Source organism: Anas platyrhynchos, chromosome 9, assembly GCF_047663525.1.
Source record: "Anas platyrhynchos isolate ZD024472 breed Pekin duck chromosome 9, IASCAAS_PekinDuck_T2T, whole genome shotgun sequence".
Classification (NCBI taxonomy): Eukaryota; Metazoa; Chordata; class Aves; order Anseriformes; family Anatidae; genus Anas; species Anas platyrhynchos.
The window spans coordinates 18,110,538-18,131,057 of record NC_092595.1 but is presented as its reverse complement, the minus strand read 5'-3'; the positions used below and the strand labels follow the sequence as shown (position 1 = coordinate 18,131,057).

The following is a 20,520-nucleotide window of genomic DNA, read 5'->3' as shown; positions in this document are numbered from 1 at the left end:
CCATGAGCAATCACAGAATTACAGGGGTTGGAAGGGACCTCCAGAGCTCATTGGGTCCAATCCCCCCTGCCAAAGCAGGTTCCCTACAGCAGGCTGCCCAGGTAGGCATCCAGACAGGCCTTGAATATCTCCAGAGAAGGAGACTCCACAACCTCCCTGGGCAGCCTGTCCCAGTGCTCCCTCACCCTCACCATGAAGAAGTCCTTTCACATGTTGGTGTGGAACTTCACTTTTTGTGGAACTTTTGTGGCCATTGCCCCTTGTGCTGTCCCCACAAATCACTGAAAAGAGGTTGGCCAAGTCCCTCTGTCTCCCACACGTCATGTATTTACAAACATTGATAAGATCCCCCCTCAGTCTTCTCTTCTCCAGGCTGAACAGCCCCAGGTCTCTCAGCCTCTCCTCACAGGGGAGATGCTCCAGGCTCCGGATCATCTCTGTGGCCCTCCACTGGACTCTTTCCAGCAGATCCCTGTCTGTTTTGTACCGGGGAGCCCAGAACTGACCAGGGCAGAGTAGAGGGGGAGGATCACCCCCCTTGACCTGCTGGCCATGCTCCTTTTAATGCACGCCAGGATCCCTTTGGCCCTCTTGGCCACCAGGGCACAGTGCTGGCTCACGGTCAACCTGCCATCCACCAGGACCCCCAAGTCCTTCTCCTCAGAGCTCCTCTCCAGCAGGTCGTCCCCCAGCCTGTACTGACACGTGCAGGACTCCACACTTGCTCTTGTTAAACCTCATTTGGTTTCTTCCTGCCCAGCTCTCCAGCCAGTCCAGGTCTCACTGAATGGCAGCACAGCCTTCTGGTGTGTCAGCCACTCCTCCCAGCTTTGTCATCAGTGCACTTGCTGAGGGCAGACACTATTCCCTCATCGAGGCTGAACAGGACCAGACCCAGCACTAACCCCTGGGGAACACTGATAGTCACAGATCTCTAGCCTCACTCTGTCACCGATCACCACCCTGATTTCAATAAATATTTAGGACTAGACAAGGATCATCCTCAGAAAGGATGACATAAAAGGATTAGAGACTCCAAGCCAGGAAAAATTGTACAGAGATAGGTTTATGACAGTTTGGAATTGTTTATTCCCTAAAATTTTAAAATGAGTCTAAGCGATATAGGTGGAAAATTGGGGTGTTCTTGTTTTTTCTATTATTTTGAAAATGTAGATTTAAGATGCAAATTAAAAATTTAATTTAAGAGTGTTAATCCAGAGCAACAGAAAGTATAAGATCCCAGAAAAGGTACACAACTGCCTTAACAAAGGATTATTTAATTACTTACACTGAACAATTTAAATACTTCTTCCTTCCCCCGCCATGTTTAAGTCTTTAGGGTCCATCTTTCAAGTTCCCAACTATGCAATGACAATCAGACTTTATAAAACAAGAACTGAGACTCGTGTGATCAGTATGATTCTGTGACTGGGGACTCTAAGGAAAAAGTGATCAAAATGCAATTGAAGTGATGCTATTGCCCAACGTGTAGGTTGCAGAGCAATGAAGAAGCAGCCTACAAGGAGATCAGAGACTAACAAAGCACATTAATGCTTTTGAATTTGCTATTAATGGGAAAAACAGGACTCTGCATTGTCGCTTTCAAACCAAACCATAGGAATTGATTATCTGCACAAGGACCCCAGCATGCCCTCTGTTTCTAGGACAGCTTTCATCTACTAAGGATTTTCCTTCCCGGATTTCTGTCCTCAGCACGCCTTTATCTGAAGCCAACTCTGAGTTAACAGGCAGTCACCAGCAGCAAAGAGGTTGTTCTGGACACTCAATAAACCAATTCTCTGCTAGCTTTCCAGGGAGAAAGAGAAAAATCCAACAGCAATTTTCAGTAGTATGGAGTACCATCAAGGCCCATTGTTCAGACATACCTGGAGTCAATGCACAAGGTAAGGAGCCTCCTTACCTTGGAGAAGGTAAGAAGAGTAAGGTGGCCCAAACCTTTGTTTTCCAACAGGCAGTTCCTTCTGCACACAGGGACAGCGACACCGTTCTGTGACAAGTGTTTTTTTGTAGACAAGCAGTCTGAAAAAAGTTAGTCTCCACAGAGCCTTCATTTCAAAACAGAAGGCATCCACAGCTTTTGGCCTTCTGTGAGACTAAAAGGATAAGCTCTTAACATCAAGAACTGCCCCAATAAGCCTCAGCTTATTATTATGTTTAGACTTAATTACAAGAAAGGTTGATTACAGTAAGTTTCCTATCATAGCAGCTCTCCCTATTGCCTTTGGTGGGGATAATACAGATTAACTATCTGGGAATAGTTTCCTTAGGGATTTGCAGTACCTTAGGCTTTCCTGTGGAGAACCTACTGACAGGGTACTCAAAGTCACCCTGTGTTATACCATCTTTGCAGCAAGCCAGAGGAATCTCAGGAAGACACTGCGGCAGTAGTACGTCAGTATGTAGTGTCCATCCATTTTCTGAAGTTTTGGCATACTCAGGGCTCAGATTGGACTTCCAGTCTTCCCAGGTGGTAGCAAAATTTCTCCATGGACAGATACCCCCCCTCACCTTGTCCCCACAGATGCGCCAATCTCTGCTAGCACTCTCCATCATCTATTACTTCCTGCAGCCTTCAGGATTAAACTGTACTAAAACATTTTGTTCATTATTGCCCTCTATGAAAGCAAAATACTCTTCTACCATTTCCTCGGTCCCCATAGGTACAGATTCCTATGCATGGGATCTTTTCTTCTCCTTCTTTAAAGGGAATACCACATTCATCAGATTTTGCCAGGATTATTTTTTTTTCCATTATTTTATCTTCCTTTATAGAAAGCAGCTCTCTCACTCTGTCTTGGGTGCTGTCATTACTTCTCGTTTCGATGTACTGTCTCATCTTCCCATCTCCTGGACATCTTTCAGTATTTTGATCTTCTCTCCTTCTTTCTTATTCTATCATTCTATTTCCTACTGTCTCTATTCACAAGCTGCACTCTCATCTCAAGACGGGTGTAATTTCTTAGTTTCCTGTTTCCCCTATTAGTTATGCCACTGGTGAATCATCCTAATTGCAAAGAAGAACGTACTCCTCATCATTTCTGAATTTGGTTTACAAATCTGATTGAGTGATAGGAATAAATATTACATAAAATGAATATGTAGAAATTAGCTAGCCACTAAGCACAACGCTAAGGCTGTTCATACAGATTGAGAACATCCGATAGGAAATCATAGGGTAGACATCTCGGTGCGCCATTTAATAATGTCAGCCATGTTTTACAACCAAGACGTAATTTGTTTCTACAGATAACTATTAAAATCGTCTGCTTTTTCCGCAAATGAAAACATGGAAGTTGTAACAGATCTGTCAAGTATTTAGCAGAAACTGCAATCATAACCAATAAGAAACAGAACTGCTGCATGCATTTATAACCACAAGTAAGGTCTGGGTAAGAAGAACAGCTTTCATAAACACCAATTTATTAAACGAGTATCAAAGAAGTGTTACATTAAATGGTAAATAGGGATTAGATGGGACACACTTGTGAAAGTCTGTAGTGGGTTTATATGGAAAGGTTTTGGTAGCAGGAGGCTGCAGGACTGCCTTCTGTGAGAAGAATCCAACAACTGCCCATGTTAGATAAGGGGCAGTCTCAGCCAGCTCCAAAAGGATCTGCCTCCGCCCAGAGCTGAGCCAGTAAGCGATGTTGGTTGTGCCTCTGTGAGAGCAGATTTAAGGAACAGGCGAAAAAAAACTGCTGGACAACAGCAGCTGGAGGATGAGGAGTGAAAAACGAGTTTGCAGACACCAAGTTCAGTGAAGGAGGAAGGGGAGAAGCTGAAGTCCCAGAACTGGACCCAGGCCTCCAGCTGGGGCAACTCCAACAAGCCTCGGGCTCTCCAGCTTTCCTCCCCAGGGCCTCAGCTTCAAGCTTCCCTGGCGCCAACTCCAGGAGGATCCTGCCAGGCCATTTCTCCGGCCTGCCCACGGCCCTCTGGAGGGCAGCACCACCCTCTGCTGCATCCCTATCTCCTCCCAGCTTGGATCAGCAGCAGACTTGCTGAGGGCACGGCCTGCTCCGCCCTGCGCATCATTCATGAAGAGGCTGGGCAGGACTGGGCCTGGACGTGACATTGTTGCTACTTCGTGTCCCAGCCTCGCATCTCTAGTGGGTTTCTGTGGCAAGGTTTGGGTAGCAGGGGGCCGTAGGGGTGGCTTCTGTGAGAAGGCTCTAGAAGCTGCCCCATGTTAGATGAGGGCCCCGCTGCTGGCCAGAGCCAAGCCAACAAGCAACGACTCTGGGAGAGCGTATTAAAGACAGGGGAAAAAAACAAAAACCAACCAAGCAACCAAAACAAACATGTCTACACAGCAGCTGGGAGAGGGAAAGGAGTGAGAAACAGCCTTGCAGGCGCCAAGATCAGGGAAGAAGGAGAGAGGAGGAGAGGTGCTCCAGGCACGCAGCCCAAGTCCCCTGCAGCCTGTGGAGAGGCCCCTGGTGCAGCAGGCTGTCCCCCTGCAGCCCATGGAGTACCACAGTGGAGCAGGGCTCCACGCTGCAGCCCGTGGAGGAGCCCCCGCTGGAGCAGGTGGCCCTGCAGTGACAGAGGCTGTGGCCTGTGCAAGACCCCTGCCGGAGCAGATTCTGGGCCAGCCCTGTAGCCCGTGGAGAGGAGCCCATGCAAGAGCAGGGGATGGAGGGGGAGCTGCTGCCCGGGGGGGACCCAGGCTGGAGCAGTGTGCTCCTGAGGGATGGAGCCTGTGGGACGGAGCCATACTGGAGCAGTTCTCGAGGAGCTGCTGCCTGTGGGAAGCCCACGCCGGATCAGTTTGGGAAGGACGGCACCTGTGGGAGGGACCCCACGTTGGAGCAGGGGACAAGAGTGACCGAGAAGCAGCGGCAGAGACCAAGTGCTACAGACTGACCGCAGCCACCATTCCCGCATTCTCCTACGCCACTCGGGGGGAAGAGGGGGAAGAGGACGGGTGGGGGAAAGGTGTTGTTGTTGTTGTTGTTGTTTCCTTTTGTTTCTTTGTTTCTCACTTCTCTGCTTCTCCTGCAGCCCGTGAGCCATCTCCCTGTGCCCTCCTCACAAGCCACGAGGGTTTCTCCCTCGAATTTTCTCTCCCTTCCCCAGCTGAGGAGGGAACGAGACAGCAGCTGGGTGGGCACCTGGCCGCCAGCCTAGGCCAAGCCACCACGGCCATTCACGGGGATGAAGAGGCTGCACCGTGGGCTTGGAAGCCCAGGGGGTGTCTGTGAGGCTGGGGGAGCTCCTGGGCCCTGCCGCATCATCCACCACTCCATGGTCTCCTAGTGACACGGAGGGAGCACAATGACACCAGTGACACAGGCGAGTCTGGGGGGGACTTTGCGTCTCTGGTGAGCGCCAGGCGTGGAGGCAGCAGCTCCTGGCAGCGAGGCGAGGCCAGGCGAGGCGAGGAGTTGCTGCGCAGCATGGCTGCCGGAGAGGAGGAGAAGGCCCCTGAGGCACACGAGGACGGTGAGAGCAGATGCCCCAGCAGCTCCCTGGAGGTGGAGGGCCCTGAGCACCCCCTGGGGCTGTGCAGAGCCGCTTGGGCTGTGGACACCCGGGGACGCCCTGCCAGGAGCCCCCGAGCAGGCCCTTGCGGGCGTCCCTCGGGGACACCTGCCAGGTGCTCAGTGGGGGGATGCTCTCATCCATGGCTGCCGCCCTGCCTCCCCCAGAGTGCGTGCTGTGCCACCGCTCGGACACCAGCTTGGATGGCTGCGGGCCGATGTTGCAGGTGGACGGGGTCTGCGCCCACGTGCACTGCCTGGTGAGCTCCCCGCGGCTGCCCGCGCCTTTCCCCAAGCCCTTGCCTGGCACCTGGAGCCCACAGGACTGTGGCATCCCCAGCGCGCTGCTCGCTGGCTGTCACCTCCTCCTGCTGCGCTGCCAGCACAGCCTCCCCACCATGGTCCCTATCTCCTTGCCCTGAGCAGCTGCGGGGCTTTGCTCTCTTCCAGTTTCCAGCCCAGGGCCTGTACCAGCGAGGCGCTGAAGGGGAAGGAATCTTCGGATTCCTCTGCGCGGATATCAGGCGGGTAGCGGGTCGGGCAGCTCGCAAGGTGAGGGCTTTTTTGGAGCAGACGAGGCTTGTGGCAGCTGAGCCCAAGCCCTGGCAAAGAAAGCCTCGAGGCTCTGGACAAGCTCCGGGCAAGTGCCAGTGGCCCCGGCCACGTCCCTGACGGGGCTGCTGTGCTCTTTGCAGCGCTGCTGCGTCTGCCGCAAGAAGGGGGCCACCGTCGCCTGCTGGCAGAAGCGCTGCTCGCGCCGCTTCCACCTGCCCTGCAGCTCCCAGCGGGGCTGCATCTCGCAGTTCTTTGGGGACTACAGGTACGAGCTGCCCTAGCTTGGGCTGCAGCCCCCTCAGCCTGCGCCCTGCAGGCAGAGTCCCCGGTGTGGCACGCGTGGTCCCTGGCCTCACTCAACTCTTCCGTCCTCACGCAGCTCCTTCTGCTGGGAGCACCGCCCGCAGCAGAGCGTGGAGACGCTGCAGGAGGGGCACACCACGTGCATCATCTGCATGGAGGTGGTGGAGGACAGCCTCTCCTACACCACCATGGTGTGCCCCTCCTGCAAGCACGCCTGGTTCCACCGCGGCTGCATCCAGGTAGGAGGCCCTTCCCTCTGCCAGCCCGCAGGGACACCATGCGCCCGCAGCGGCGTCCTGCTCACACGGGGAGTCTCTCTTCCACAGGGACAGGCGCTTCGGGCGGGCCTCAGGCACTTTGCGTGTCCTCACTGCCGGGACCGGGAGCGCTTTCTCCCTGAGATGCTGCACATGGGAATCCGCGTGCCCAACAAGTGCGTTCCTTCCTTCCTTCCTTCCTTCCTTCCTTCCCACCCCACTCAAGGCAGGAGAGGGCACAGCCCCAGGCCCTAATCCCTCCAGGCAGACTGTCCCCAACAAAAGGGGCTGCCTGCCTGGGGGACAGGAGGATGCTGGCCTGCCGCCAGGGATGCCCCTGAGCCCTGTCCCAGCATCAGCACTGACACTTGCTGAGTGAGTGCCCCAGGAGCTCGTGACCTTTCTTTCCTACTTTCTCTTGAAGAAAGCCGGCTTGGGAGCAAGACGAGGAGGAGGAGCCGGCACTGCCGCAGCTGTATGGCCGCTGCGATGCCAGGCAGTGCCTGTACAGGGGAGGCCGCGAGCAGTGGCAAGAGGAAGGGTGAGCATCCACAGCAGCAGCTCCCCGGCTGCTGGGGGCTGTGAGCCACATCTCCAGCAAGCCGTGCAGTGGCTGCTGGGGCTCTGCCCAGGCACCTTCCCCTCTGCTGGGGCGCCGTGAGCAATGGTTCTGGAGCCTTGGGGGCCTTTGTGGCGCCACTGCCTGCTGGGCTCTGCGTGCTCACCAGCACAACTTCTTCCCCAGGCCCTGGCAGCTGCTGCTCTGCTCCTCCTGTGCCGCCAGCGGGACCCACCGCCGATGCTCCGGCCTTGGGGACACCACGCAGCAGTGGGAGTGCGCTGGCTGCGCTGGCCCGGGCACTGGCACTGGTAAGGGGCACGGCGTGCTCAGGCTCGGGGCGCCAGAGCCCTCCGTGCCCTCTGCAGGCCAGGCAGGGTGGGCACATCCGCTGACCTTCCTGCCTCCCCTTGCAGCTCCCAGCTCCTCACCCTCACCACCGGAGAGGAGAGCCGGCCGTGGCAGGGTGCTGCCCCAGCGCCACAGCCCCTACAGCCGGCCACAGCCCTGATCCCGGCCTGGGGACAGATGCTCCAGGGGGAGCACAGTGTGCTGCGGCTCACTTGCATTTGCCTGTACAAATAAAGTGGTTTTGGTTTTTTGTCTACATGATTATCGCTTCTTGAACACTCAGACTAAGACATAAATACACGCAAAACACCCACCCCTCAAAAAAGAAAAAAGAAGAAAGGAGGCACTGCTATTTAACAAAGCAGACCTGACCACCAAGCAGGAAGCTGACCCCCAGTGCTGTGCTGAGCAGAAGCAGAGCCTCAGCACGTGGGCACTTGAACAACTCGGAGAAGAGTCAAGGCAGAGACAGACCAACCAAATCAGGACTGGAGCACAAACGTTTAGCCCAACACTTTTTTGGTTTTACTATCATTAAAGGAATATATTTATTAAAGAATAACTTAAAAGTGGTTGTGGCCTCGAACTACCTTCTCCTACCAGATGCTGATGCTCAGCCTCCGCTTTCGAAGAAGGCTCTATGCAGAGTTACCACCCAAAGACAGCAATATTCTCCTTTCAGCATTATGGATTGAAATACGGTGTCCTGTGAAGGGGCTCCAGCAAAGAGAGTTTAAGCCAAACAAGTTGCAGCAATGGTCTGGCTGCAAATAGAAGGATAGATAGAAGGTACTTCATCAATATAAGCCTCCCCGCCCCCCATACTGACACAACACCTCCTGGCTTGGTCTGGAGGCCAGCCTCGCCTCAGCTCTCCCTTGCAGTCACCAGCCAGCCTGGAGCTTCCCCTACACAGGAGGCCACAGCCCCTTCCTTGCTCAGGACCACCCCCAAGCACTCCCAGCTGCAGAGGAAAGGGCCAGGTGCCCACGAAGACACACCAGGTTCACAAGACTACAAGTGCCAGGCCCAGCCCCATCGCAAGCACAGGTCTTTGCAGAAAAGGCTCTTCTTGCTCTTCCCACCACTACTAACCCTTGAGAATGCTACAGGGAGGCAGAGGATGCCCAGAAAGAAGGAAGGGACAAGAACACGACACATCAGTGGAGCCATTAAGGAAGCATCAAACCAGAGACGTCTGCAGAGGACAGAAAAGGTCTGTCAGGAACCATTCAGTCCCTCCTTCCCTCAAACGAAAGAGGAAGCAAGAAAAACGGAGGAAAAGCTTCAATGCAAGAAGACCTTGCAAATCCAGAACGGCAGCCTCCTGGCAGCCTCCTTCACAGCTGCCCCGCTGCTCGGGCCTGGCTGAATGGCCGCGCTTTGGTTCAGGTCCCTGCAAAACCACCGGACACACAGTGGGCTCGGGCTTGGAAGGCACCTCTGCAGGTCACCTGCTCCAACCCCCATGCTCAAGCAGAGCCACCTGCAGCCACGTGGACACTGGGCACCACTGAGAAGAGCCTGGCTCCATCTCCTTTGCACCTTCTCTTCACATATTGAGGTCCTTCAGCCAGATCCCCACAGGCCTTCTCCACAACGAGCACTCACGGCTCTCTCCAGCTCTCCCCAGAGGACAGATGCTCCAGTCCTGCCACCAGCTTGGCTGCCATTCACTGCGCTCCCTCCAGTAGGCCCATGGCTCTCCTGTCCTGGGGAGCCCAGAACTGGACCCAGGCCTCCAGCTGGGGCAACTCCAACAAGCCTCGGGCTCTCCAGCTTTCCTCCCCAGGGCCTCAGCTTCAAGCTTCCCTGGCGCCAACTCCAGGAGGATCCTGCCAGGCCATTTCTCCGGCCTGCCCACGGCCCTCTGGAGGGCAGCACCACCCTCTGCTGCATCCCTATCTCCTCCCAGCTTGGATCAGCAGCAGACTTGCTGAGGGCACGGCCTGCTCCGCCCTGCCGATCATTCATGAAGAGGCTGGGCAGGACTGGGCCTGGACGTGACATTGTTGCTACTTCGTGTCCCAGCCTCGCATCTCTAGTGGGTTTCTGTGGCAAGGTTTGGGTAGCAGGGGGCCGTAGGGGTGGCTTCTGTGAGAAGACTCCAGAAGCTGCCCCATGGTAGATGAGGGCCCCGCTGCTGGCCAGAGCCAAGCCAACAAGCAACGACTCTGGGAGAGCGTATTAAAGACAGGGGAAAAAAACAAAAACCAACCAAGCAACCAAAACAAACATGTCTACACAGCAGCTGGGAGAGGGAAAGGAGTGAGAAACAGCCTTGCAGGCGCCAAGATCAGTGAAGAAGGAGAGAGGAGGAGAGGTGCTCCAGGCACGCAGTCCAAGTCCCCTGCAGCCTGTGGAGAGGCCCCTGCTGCAGCAGGCTGTCCCCCTGCAGCCCATGGAGTACCACAGTGGAGCAGGGCTCCACGCTGCAGCCCGTGGAGGAGCCCCCGCTGGAGCAGGTGGCCCTGCAGTGACAGAGGCTGTGGCCTGTGCAAGACCCCTGCCGGAGCAGATTCTGGGCCAGCCCTGTAGCCCGTGGAGAGGAGCCCATGCAAGAGCAGGGGATGGAGGGGGAGCTGCTGCCCGGGGGGGACCCGGGCTGGAGCAGTGTGCTCCTGAGGGACGGAGCCTGTGGGACGGAGCCATACTGGAGCAGTTCTCGAGGAGCTGCTGCCGGTGGGAAGCCCACGCCGGATCAGTTTGGGAAGGACGGCACCTGTGGGAGGGACCCCACAGCACAGGGGATGGGAGTGACCACGAACTAGCGGTGGAGATGAAGCGCTCTAGACTGACCATAGCCTCCATTCCCCCGTTCCCCTGCCCCACTTGGGGGGGGGGGGGAGAGGTGGAAGAGGGCAGATGGGGGGAAGGTGCTTTTGGTTTCTTTCCTTTGTTTCTCACTTCTCTAGCTTGTTACTAATAGGCAACAAATCTTACTAATCTCCTACTCTGAGATTGTTTTGTCCATCTCAATAATTGTTCAGCTCCTGTCCTAATCGCAACCCGAGCCCTTTTCACTGTATTTTCTCCCCCTTTTCCTTTGAGCAGGGGGAGTGAGACAGTGGCTGTGGTGGAGCTCAGCTGCTCACCTGAGTAAAACCAAAGTCCCCTGCAAGCTGAGATGGTGGCATCAGTGGTTCAGATTTCAATACCAGAGCCAGGATTCCCACACCCCACTAGGAACCTCCATTCACACACTGATAAAATGAGGAAAATGCCATTTGCTATTCCTTCCAGGAATATTGTTAATTAATTAATTCTTAATTAAGTTTGCAAAATACGAATATCCTTGATTGAAAGGCACTGTAAAAGGGAAATTATTGTTAGGAAGATCAGAACTCTTGCCTTGGGAAAACCTTTGGGTGTGTTTTCTCATTAATGCTAATGGAAATTAACAGCCTAATGCAAGCCAAGCTGAAAATAAGATACTTCATATTTGCATCTTAGCTACTTCTGCTTCATTACTTATTTAGGATCACTGATGCATGTAGGAAGATGAGTTTCAGCACTCTGAGCTATAGTTTTTAAATGCTCTTATATGCACAAATACATCTGAGTGGGAAAAAAATATATATATTTGAAATAGCTATAGGACTTTCCTTAGAGGAACACACGTGTCAGAACGAAGGAATGTGCCTTTCTAAACAGACACCTCAACCTAGCAGTGACAAAGCTAAATAAAGAAGTAATCAAACAAACAAACCAGGGAAGGGCTGTCCAAAATTGCAATTCTGAGAGCCTTTGATTCACATTGGCTATATCTGGGTGTGTTTAAGATCCTTGCTTTCCCCAAACCCTAATAGCTTTTTGCTTTGGTCTTGCCCAGTTGCCTGTTCACTCTTGACAGCCCAAGCAGTTCAGCGCCAGCCCTATGGCCTGCCAGACACGGGGCTGGCACCTCTTCCCTTGTGCTTTTCTGACACTGACCCTGCTGGAGAGGGTCTTGCTCCCACAGCAGTGCAGACAGCAGGTGCACATCAAAACTCACCTGGAAGGAGAGGACCAGTTTCTGCAGTCTCACATGCAGGGAGCTGTGTTACCCGACCTCACCTCACAAACACGTCAGTTCAGCCTGTCCTTTCCCACACGGAGCAGAACAGGTATTACACAGGTAACTTTTCCATACCAAGTCTGAATACTAGACCACGGGGGCAATCTCTGTCTTATCCCTTCCCGCAGCCTGAAGAATATGAAGTGTCAGTATAGAGGAGAGAGAACAGACACAGCCCCTTCCCAGGGCATCCCACGGCCCTACGCGCCTTCAGCTCCTGCACAGCTGACACGAGACCACAGGGCACGCAGGTGCCTGCAGCAGGCAGGTGACCACCCCAGCAGCTCAAGGCCTCTATTACTTGAGCCAGTCTGATCTCTTTGTTCACAATCAGTACACCAAGTTACTCCGTTGTCTCATTTCCTTTTGCCCCGTGGTCAGTATGTCAGCTTGTAAGCGTGTTGGATTTCTTCATAATCATAAAGCTTCTGCTAACTTATGCCAAGAGACTAATTTGTCCAAAAAGGATGCCATTTGTTTCTGTGAGGGTGATAATCAACATTTGCTGACTAAGATAGACACTGATAATTGCAAAAAGAATCACTTGTGCAGTGCCACCCTAATACAGTTTTCTGTTCTACGCTAAGAAAAAAGATGTCAAGCAATCTATGTGTAAAACTGGAACAGAGACACTGTCGGGAACAATTGGTTTTCATTCCCAGGCCTCTGAAACCCCTCAGCACCATACTGGGTCACAACTAGTCCTCAAGGCATAACCCATGTGCTGTAGGCTGGCATGGCTCCCTGACCTAGAGGGAACGATACCAATTTCTCCTAAAGCATGACAGAGGCTTACTTACGTCACCAGCCAGCACTGGATGCTTGGTACCCCCTATGGCACATAATGGTAAAGGAATGAGGACTGATTTTAGCTTGTTTTGGGCTTCCCCACCTATTTGCAAACCCAGGCTGCAGTACGTGCAGTTTGGGAGAGCACGAAGTCATGCACGTCCCACGGCTGCAGAGCCAGTGGAAGGATTCCTGCAAGCATCGCTAGGTGCCAGGCTGGAAGCCCCAAAAGCAAGCACTGCCACATAACATACCAACACAGGCTCTTGATACACTGCTACTGGGATTTGCCCTCCTCCTATTGCCTTCCTGCACCAGCAAACAACTGCAGAACTATAAGCGGAGTGAAGTATAATCCGTCATCATGCTGACCTTTCAATACCTCTCTCTTTTTTGCATTAAGTCACGCTCCGTGATTTTGACCAGATTCCTTTGGGAAGTGTTTTTGTTTGTAAGCCAGGTCATGACTTCACTTCCCACGCTGGCACAGAGACTCACTTCCCGTGATGACACCGCGGTGAAATAGAGAACAAATTTTGAAGTAAGACTTTCAAATGTTATTGTCCATCTCTGCTGCCCGAACAGGTGGAATATATGAGCCAGATTGTGCAAACTGACTTCCATGAAGCCATAGTGACTGCTGCCACTTGAAAATCTGTCTGTTCTTTCCTCTCTGAGGACTGCAAGAGTTGGCAGTATACAGGTAAAGCTTCCTCCTCTTGGAGAACCAATCCATTACTGTATTCAGAAAACCATCACTGCTTTTCTACTTACACCATCCTTCATCTAAAATGTCATGTTGCAAACTGCTGTGCTATGAAACTACTAGACTCCAAACAAGTATTTCCTGCTATCCTAAATCTGCTAAAGATGCTCTTACCAACTCTTGTTATTTTACAAGTCTTCGGCACATTAAGCTTAGCATTGGTCTCAGGGAAATATTTGGGACAAGAAGAAATTTACTTTGGAAGATTACAGGGGTTAAAAGACCATTATTAGTATGAGGCCATTCGAGTTTACATCCTATATCATCAACAATAATAAATAAATAAAACAATGTAAGGGCTACATAAATAGGGATTTACTTTGCCAAGCTACAGTTTCATTTCACATGTTAAAACAACTGCTCCTGCTATATACTTAAAACAAACAAACCCACATGGCTTTCCAAGGCCAAAGATTAATTAATTACCTGCCTACAATCACTCCTGAGTCTCTCAATCACATGAGCTGTTTTGGAGAGATCTCTTCCCTTAAAATCTACTTAACCATTAAGTCCCTTTTCCGAAACAGCACCAGTGGTGCTTGACTTGTTTTCACGTAATGCCAACAAGGAAACACAGATTTGTCCACTGAACTTTCCACGTGGAAAGCTGTGGAGACTGGCAGATGAGGGGGGGCCAGCAAAGGCCAAGGGCAGATGGCATTGCCACTCCACCCACCCATAGTCTTTGTGTATATACAGCCTGCTGTGACAAAGGCAAGAGGCAGTGAAACTGTCTGTCTCTGCCCTTCCTTCCTTCCCACCACCATTTTAAGTGACCCCAGCTGGCCCCGAGCATCTCTTCAGGGCTCCTCTGCTTTAGCTAACCTTACAGCAACTCCCAGGGAAAAGCAGGGGACTTTCTCTTGCACCAAGCCTGCTACCCCAGCTTGGAAAGTGCTGCCTTGGGTCTAGCCATCAGCAGCTGAGGAACGCCATCCAGTAAAGAGCAGGATCCTGCTGGAGACCAGGGATGCAAAGCAGTGAGCAGTGTTACACAGCCAGGTGCCCTCAAAGAGCCAAGCCCATGTCCCTTCCTGGAGAGCACAGTGCAGATTTGCTGAAGTGAGAGGAGCTACTGCTGGCCAGAAGGTGGGTCTGCCTGCTGGCACACAAGGCTGGTTGTTCTACAAGACTAGTCAAAAAATATCTACGTTCTCCTCAGGAAAAGAAGGAAACAAAATTCAGAACAATTCAAGGCACAGCTCTGCAGATGGCAATCTTTTTAAAAATGAGAATCACTAAAGATCCGAACAGGAGGAGAAGTCATCCCATACCACAAAGGCAGCTCAAAATACAATCAAGAAAACACATGAGTGGCCCTCTACGTTCCCCAGCATCTTATCACAAACCAAAGAAAACAGCCAAAGTTATAGAAGTAGAACTAGAAACCTATGGATTTTTCCCACCTGTAGCATCCCCAGAAGCAGCACAGGCAGGCTGTCCAGCGAGGGGAGGGAGCCAGGAGCCAAGGCCACAGTGAGGCAGCCGCAGGGCAGTACCCCCTTGGCGCAGGAGGCACTGCACGGCACCCATGTGAGCAGAGCAGCCAGCAGCTATTGGTCTGCGGGGAGAGGGCAGCTCCAAGGCCAAGCTGGGAAGTCCACTTAGCAAGAAGAGGCCAGGACCCATTGGGTGTGGGGGGAGCACAGCACAGGCAAGACCCAAAGGTGAGAGCCTGAACTTAAATGCAGCTCCTGAGCCCCAGAGGGGCACACCCCATCTCAGCCTCCTGCAGCTTACAGCTGCACCCCATCAGGGCTGGCCCTCCCCCAAGCAGCCCAAGTCCTGGGGGTGGGGACACGTTTGGGGCCCTGAGAAAAATATTAAGGCAGCTGTGAAGAGAACACGTGGCCTGATGCAGACACCTCTCAGGACAGCAGAGAACACATGCTGGAGGAACAAGAGCCATTCTAAACTGAATGGGGAAGCAAAGCAATCTCTTTCCCTCTTCCTATCCCTTTGGGAACCAGTCCTGTGAGGAGAGATGATTAGAAAGTGAGCTTTACCCATGAACACCTTTTTGCACACTTTTTCTATTTGACAGCAAACTGTGAGCAGCAGGAGTGGCGGAGGGGCTGCAGGGTGCCCAGATGCACACAGCCTGTTCTCCAGCATGCTGCCAGCCCCTGCAGGTGGAAGCTGCAGACAAGGCAATTTGGCTAATGAGTTAGTATAGCTTACTCCCATTCCTCCTTCCCCAGCCAGCACTCCAAATTCCCACACTGCTACTGAAAAGCAAAAATGCCCCATCCCCAGCCTCCAGCAGCAGTTCCCCTTCCCAGAAAGCAGGGCCACAGGCAGCTGCAGCACAGACACCCAGCAGCCCACCTGCACCTCACTCAGCTTCTGCTCCCATTTCTTGTGAAGGTTCTGCTCTGAGTTTGCACAGGATTCACAACAAGTACAGATGTTTTACAAAGGGTCAGCTGGTAGGAGTCCAACAGCTTGCTCATAACCTCAGCAGGTAACCACATCTACCACTTTTTCCTGACATTAAAACTGTCTATAAGCACACACTACTCATGTTATAAAAAGTCAGTCTGTTTTTTCATCTGTTTATTTATTATAAATAAGTATTAAAAGGAATTTAATATTTCTTCATGTATGTACACTTGATTTTCACTTTGATTTTTTAACCACCACTTATTTCAATAAAAGAGATATCTATTTTTCCCCACCTCTCTGCACACTGAGAAATGTTTGGCTATGTCCTCCTCCCCTCCTGGCCCGCGGTGAGAAGCAGGATGTGGCACAGCACGTTGGGCACGGGCTCGCTGGGGGAGTTGTTGTCTCCCTGCTCTCCTTGTGGGCACAAAACAGCCAGTCCCAGAGGTTTGTGCTGGGAGACAGCAGTAAAGGCAGGCAGAGGGCTGCAGATGGGTGAGAATCTGCTCAAAACTGAAGCCCAAGGCTGTGCCCTGATGGCCACAAAATCTCCAACCAGGGGGACGTGGGAGCAGGCAGTGGCAGTCACAGCCCGCAGTGCACTGAGGGGAGCGGAGGCACAGGGAGCACATCAGCGTTACTGATCCTGGGCTCTGGGAGAGTTCTCATCCGTATGGGAGAATCCACACAGGCTGAAATCCCTGCTGTCCCAGTGGGAATGAATAAGGACAAACCCAGTGTCGCTGATGGTACTCTGTGGTGAAATACATGTACCTTCCCTCACTCTCTTCATTCGGTTCCTACCCTTCTAACCCAGCCCTGACTGAACACCACTTTTCTTGCTAAACAAAGGTGGCTTCCTCTACCACCAGTAACAGCAAGGATGCTGAAAGGGAAGAGGTTCCTCTGCACAGACCCTAGCTCTGGCTGCTCCTGAGCAGAATTTTTGGACAATAGCTCTCTTTCAATCACTTTTATCCCAGTCTTTACATAATCCATCACATCTATGTTTCTAAAATCTAGTATTTCTGTGCTGCTGCCTTTGACTGTTTCTTCGCAAGCACCTCAAACAAACCTGATGGCATAATGACCGTGTTCCCTCAGACAAAGGCTCTATCTTTTGTTCCTTACTGTTCACTTCCAACTAGTACTGCTGCTCTTCTCACTGATTGCTTAAGAAAAAGCAGCAAGAAAACAGTCCTCAAATAACCACCAGCAATATTCATCCTTCCCCAGTCATTTTATAACTCTTACTCTAGTTTTAGTGACCCTAATATAGATCTTCCCGTGGTGACTGTGGTAAGCTCTCTGTAAGCCCACAAAAACACTGGGCACTCTGCCCGTACTTCCCACCCACCAGTCTGTTATAATCTCCCATTATCTTCTATCGCTTTTATTCTTCTCTTCCATTTCTCTTTATTAAAGCAGCCAAGTCTGCCTAACCAGCTTTTACTTTAGACCTACTCCCAGCTCCCCCTTGGCTATTACCCTTTCCTTCCCTATGAATCTTCTCTTTTTCATAGGCTCGGGATCTGGGAGTAAAGCGCAGGAGTGCTTGCTGTGCCGAATGCGACCTCTGCCCAGATGTACATGCAACACTACGGAAGCGTGTTGTTTGCTGGCTTGCTCTCCCTCCAGTTGCAAATGCTGAAATTACTACTGTGATCATAACAAATCCTTGTCACTATAAGGAAAACATTTTAAATGCTTAAAGAAGCAGCAAACATTGTACAGAAGGTAATCTTGCTCTGAAACTCGGGTGTTACTCAAGCTGCAGAGTGGTTACTCACAAAACCCTGAGGGAACACATGGGGACCTAGCTTCCTGTAAGGCTGAACGGAGCTCACTGCATTTGGCCTAAGCTAATTCCAAGTGTGTCAAATCATTTGTTTATACCTGTTCTGATACATTTATGCACACCCAGTAGTATCCTTCCAGAAAAAGGACCCGCACTAATACCATCGAGACTACTCAATGAGTAAATCAGCTACATCAGGTCAGTAAACCCACCAAATTTTGGCTCACCGATCAACACTTGCATTGCTTTTCCTTGCATTGAAGATATGACACACAGGGAATAGCAAGCCTTGAATATTTTTGCTCTTTGTGAGAAAGATGCATGAAAATTTATAATTTCAGGTTAATGATTAAGATTCATAACTATTTTCTGTTACAGAAAAATCAGACTTTTCTACAGAGATGAAGTTTAAATTGCTTTAATAATGAAATCCACTTTTCATTTGTATTGTGTTTTTTCTGCACTCTTATTAACAATTCATAATTTAAAGACTGGGAGTGATTAATGGCTGGCTTCACCACATAATGCTTTTAAGGAACAATGGTGCAATTCAGAAGGCTCAGAGGTTTCCCTCATTCTATGTTACACGTTAATGTGCACTGAAACTAATCTGATTCATTCAAATTGGGGAAAAGGCTGGATGTGGTCCAGAAACCCTACTGGAATCTATGTGAACTAACTAGGTGAAAACCACAACAAATATTGTAAAAGAAGAAGAAAAAAATAAAAAAGGAGAAGCAGAGGCAGTGTCAAGTTTTAATGGCAAACTTCAGACTCCGGCCAGGACCCACAGCAAAGGGCAGTATGCTGCTGTACTCCTCCCTGGGATAGACTGGCAACAACCACCAGCTTGTCTACTCACCCAAAAAGGACTGGCAGCAGCTGGGACACGCCAACAGGCAGTTACTTGCCCGTGTTTTCAGCTAACCTGCATGGACAGAACTAGACGGTAGGAGAATTCAAGCAGTTGTCTTCCGCCTGCCTTCTCCTCCATGGAGAGGACTTCTCTGTCCGCCCCTCTGACAAGAAGGTGGTGGACCTGGGGGCTGATTTTCTCTCATCATGCTCAACGTGGATGAATGTCACAGGGAAACAAAGGAGCATCTTCTCTTCCCATACTGTCTGTCTCAGTTCCTACGCGTAGTTGAGCTCCCATCTCTGAGTGGTGTCTAAGAGAAATACACTGGAAGAGAGCAAGGAGTGCTGCAAAGTACTACGGACACAGCTGAGCACCTACTCATCCCTCAGACATACGAGTACCCCAGACTCAGCACAGCATCCTGGAGCCTCTCCCAGCAGAATCTGAGGTGTGCAGAAGTGGCCACAGAGACCTTGCACAGCTCTTCAAGGTTATTTTGATAATGCCTTTTCATTTGACTTTGGGATCAGATTATAGCGACTTACAATGCAATTTACAGATACGGGCTCTACACTGCACCATCAGCACATTTGAGCCAGCACTGCTGAGAGGATCCCTGGGTTCCTCCAGTGCTGCAGAAAGTCACGCATATGTTCAGTTTTTCCCAGGGGATTCACCCTGCTGCTGGAAAAACAACTCAAGCCCAAACCCCCCGCGCTGGCAGAAGGGAATCTGATGATCTGTTCTGGCAAAACCCTATGACAGACACTGCCTACCGAGTCGGGTGGGTCAGGTTGCCCTGCAGCGCTGCTGGTATGAAAACTTGGTTGGAAGGAAGGAAGAGCTAGGTTATTATATACATATTTACCTTGCAACCAAACGTATTGCAGGTGTTACTGGTTGCACTGCACCCAGCTGTGCATAAGCACGTTGAGATTCTGCATTCCTTGTTCTGCTTACCGTATTCTTTATTTTTACTGACTGCCATTCCTAAGAAAACTACAGATAATTTCTTATCCCCGTACCTTCCAACACACACAGAAGTGTTTTCTCTCCCTATTACCCAGACTACATAGAAATTTTCCATGAGCAAACATCAACCTAGACTCTCCCAGATACCCTTTCCATTAAAAGCTAGCCCACGTGTCAGAGACTGTACTGCCCAGAAGGACTGCTGCAATCACCAAGATGCTCTCCTGCATAACACAGGCCTTAAAGTTCGCCCAGTTCTTGTCTGGAGCACTTCTTTGGACCAAAATTCAGTACTAATTCTCAAAGTGCCAACACTGTAGAGCTTGAACACAATTTCAGAAAGATTTCTCTGGACATAAAGTAATCTCTACTACTAAATATTTACCTGCCATTTTTATTTTTGACATTTTGAACATGTCTAGCTACATGCCCTAAATCTTGAGGCTTCTCATACATTTTTACTGGTTGGAATGAAGTCTGTTACCAAGACTGGATCTTCCCACAGCTACTTATAAAGGAATATCACCTTAGTTTTCCTCATGGTTCACTGAAGAGTTCCAGTTTCCAGAGTCACAAGATAACTGCACAATTTCCAGTCCTTCCAGTGATGTTCCAATGATGCTTTCTCATCCCACCTTCCCCAGCCAGAACAAATTCCTGGTGGCAGCAGAAGGGCAAATGCTATTACAGTGAGCAGGAGGTAACGCTGGCCCGCAAGGGCTGTTCATAGAGAAATGAGACACCCACAGCACCCCGAAGTATCACTGGGGCTCTCACCTGCTCAGTGTAGGACCCACATCTGATTTTTCATCGCAAAGCTATGTGAGCCCAAAGCTTCAGATTTACCCCTAGTTCAGAGCCCTCCTGCTGCAATGCCACGGGCTGCATGGCTCAGGCTCAGGGAGCTGTACCAGCCAGCTCCAGCCAGGCACAGAGCCTCTGGGGACGTGCACAGGGAAGAGAACCTTCTCTTGGGAGCGGGACTCCCAAAGCCAAAGCAGTTATGTTCAAATTTCAGATCTGGGAGGAAATCGACAAGCAAACAAAGAAATAACCCAAATGCCCTTTCCACATTGAAATGGTATGCTGCTTTCTTTGCTCTTAAGCACAAAATTTACACTTTGCCATGTTACAATGCATCCTGATCACTTACACCTCTAACAGCGATCTGGCCTTTTGCAATTCTAGAGCTGCCATGACATCTGCAAGCTTTATTCAGTAACTTCAGTGTCTCATATGTCTCTCAGGTCACAGAAAAAAATATGGCAGGACCTCCTTAAAAGCACACCAGCATGGTAATGACTGAACAGTCCCACAACACATATCATCCAGAAATAAAACTTGACAGGAATGAAGGTGATCTCA

At 51.0% G+C, this 20,520-nt stretch overlaps 2 protein-coding genes across 7 annotated transcripts in view; one reads left to right on the top strand and one right to left on the bottom strand.

The window, feature by feature from the left end:
- The window catches only part of OTOS (otospiralin), a 439,145-nt gene that overhangs the window by 68,752 nt on the left and 349,873 nt on the right, over positions 1–20,520 (bottom strand). The gene's annotated exons all lie outside the window — the stretch shown is intronic.
- LOC139998598 (PHD finger protein 7-like) lies at positions 4,960–7,731 on the top strand. 3 transcript variants are annotated; one of them, XM_072042642.1, is made up of 8 exons: positions 4,960–5,466; positions 5,673–5,764; positions 5,955–6,056; positions 6,200–6,324; positions 6,439–6,795; positions 7,044–7,160; positions 7,365–7,489; positions 7,595–7,731. In XM_072042642.1, the coding sequence occupies exons 1-8, from the start codon at positions 5,421–5,423 to the stop codon at positions 7,687–7,689; spliced, it is 1,059 nt and encodes a 352-aa protein (XP_071898743.1). In that variant the 5' UTR covers positions 4,960–5,420; the 3' UTR covers positions 7,690–7,731. The 3 variants fall into 3 exon arrangements, with proteins under 3 accessions (XP_071898743.1, XP_071898742.1, XP_071898741.1); XM_072042641.1 differs by having other exon boundaries at positions 6,439–6,601; positions 6,689–6,795; positions 7,365–7,695; XM_072042640.1 differs by having other exon boundaries at positions 7,365–7,695.